General features: G+C 44.5%; 1 protein-coding gene across 1 annotated transcript; it reads right to left on the reverse strand.

The window, feature by feature from the left end:
- Positions 1–8: 8 nt before the first annotated feature.
- LOC117798056 (basic leucine zipper and W2 domain-containing protein 1-like) lies at positions 9–574 on the reverse strand (the record flags this gene model as incomplete). The annotated part of the gene is made up of 1 exon (XM_034650479.1): positions 9–574. A coding segment is annotated over exon 1 (549 nt), but the record flags the coding sequence as incomplete, so codon positions are not given.
- Between the last annotated feature and the right edge of the window lie 53 nt (positions 575–627).

Raw genomic sequence — 627 nt, forward strand, 5'->3', positions numbered from 1 at the left:
GCAAAGGCTGCTGAAACACCTTCTTTAACAAGATTCTCATTATACAGGCTGTTGAGAATTGATGCATTAAGGTTCCCATTGGCCAGAAGAATACCCGTCAGCATGGCCAGTTTGTTCCGCTCAGACTCTGAAAAACCTTTCAAGAAGAGCAGCAACTTTTTAACTTCATCCTCAAAGCCTTTTTCCAGGTATTTGTATCGCCTGATCAGCTTGTTAAAGACCTGAGCAAATGCTTGCATTGTTTCTAGGTCTTCTTGTGCAGCAAACACACAGACATCTGTGTGCATCATGTCATCTGCCAGGGTACCACCTGGGGCCAGCATTCCACCAGCCACCAGGATGTCAAAGAGTGTCTCTGCATAGCGGCGATAATCAAGTTTTGCTCCAGAAGCATCAAGGAATTTTGCTACTGCTTCCAAATCACTGCCAGTTTCATTTAAACCTTGAATAATACAGTCCTGAAACTGAGTGGGGTCAAACCTCTCTTTTTCATCTCTTTTCCTAGTTTTAAAACGCTGGCCTGATAGCGTTGGCTTTTGCTGCTTTTGATTATTCATAAAAGACACCCGACTTTTAAGGCAGGAAAGGAACGTCCAAGGAGCACGAGCTTTACCAGCGACGCGAGGA

This window comes from Ailuropoda melanoleuca, unplaced genomic scaffold, assembly GCF_002007445.2.
Source record: "Ailuropoda melanoleuca isolate Jingjing unplaced genomic scaffold, ASM200744v2 unplaced-scaffold23263, whole genome shotgun sequence".
NCBI classification, from domain to species: Eukaryota; Metazoa; Chordata; class Mammalia; order Carnivora; family Ursidae; genus Ailuropoda; species Ailuropoda melanoleuca.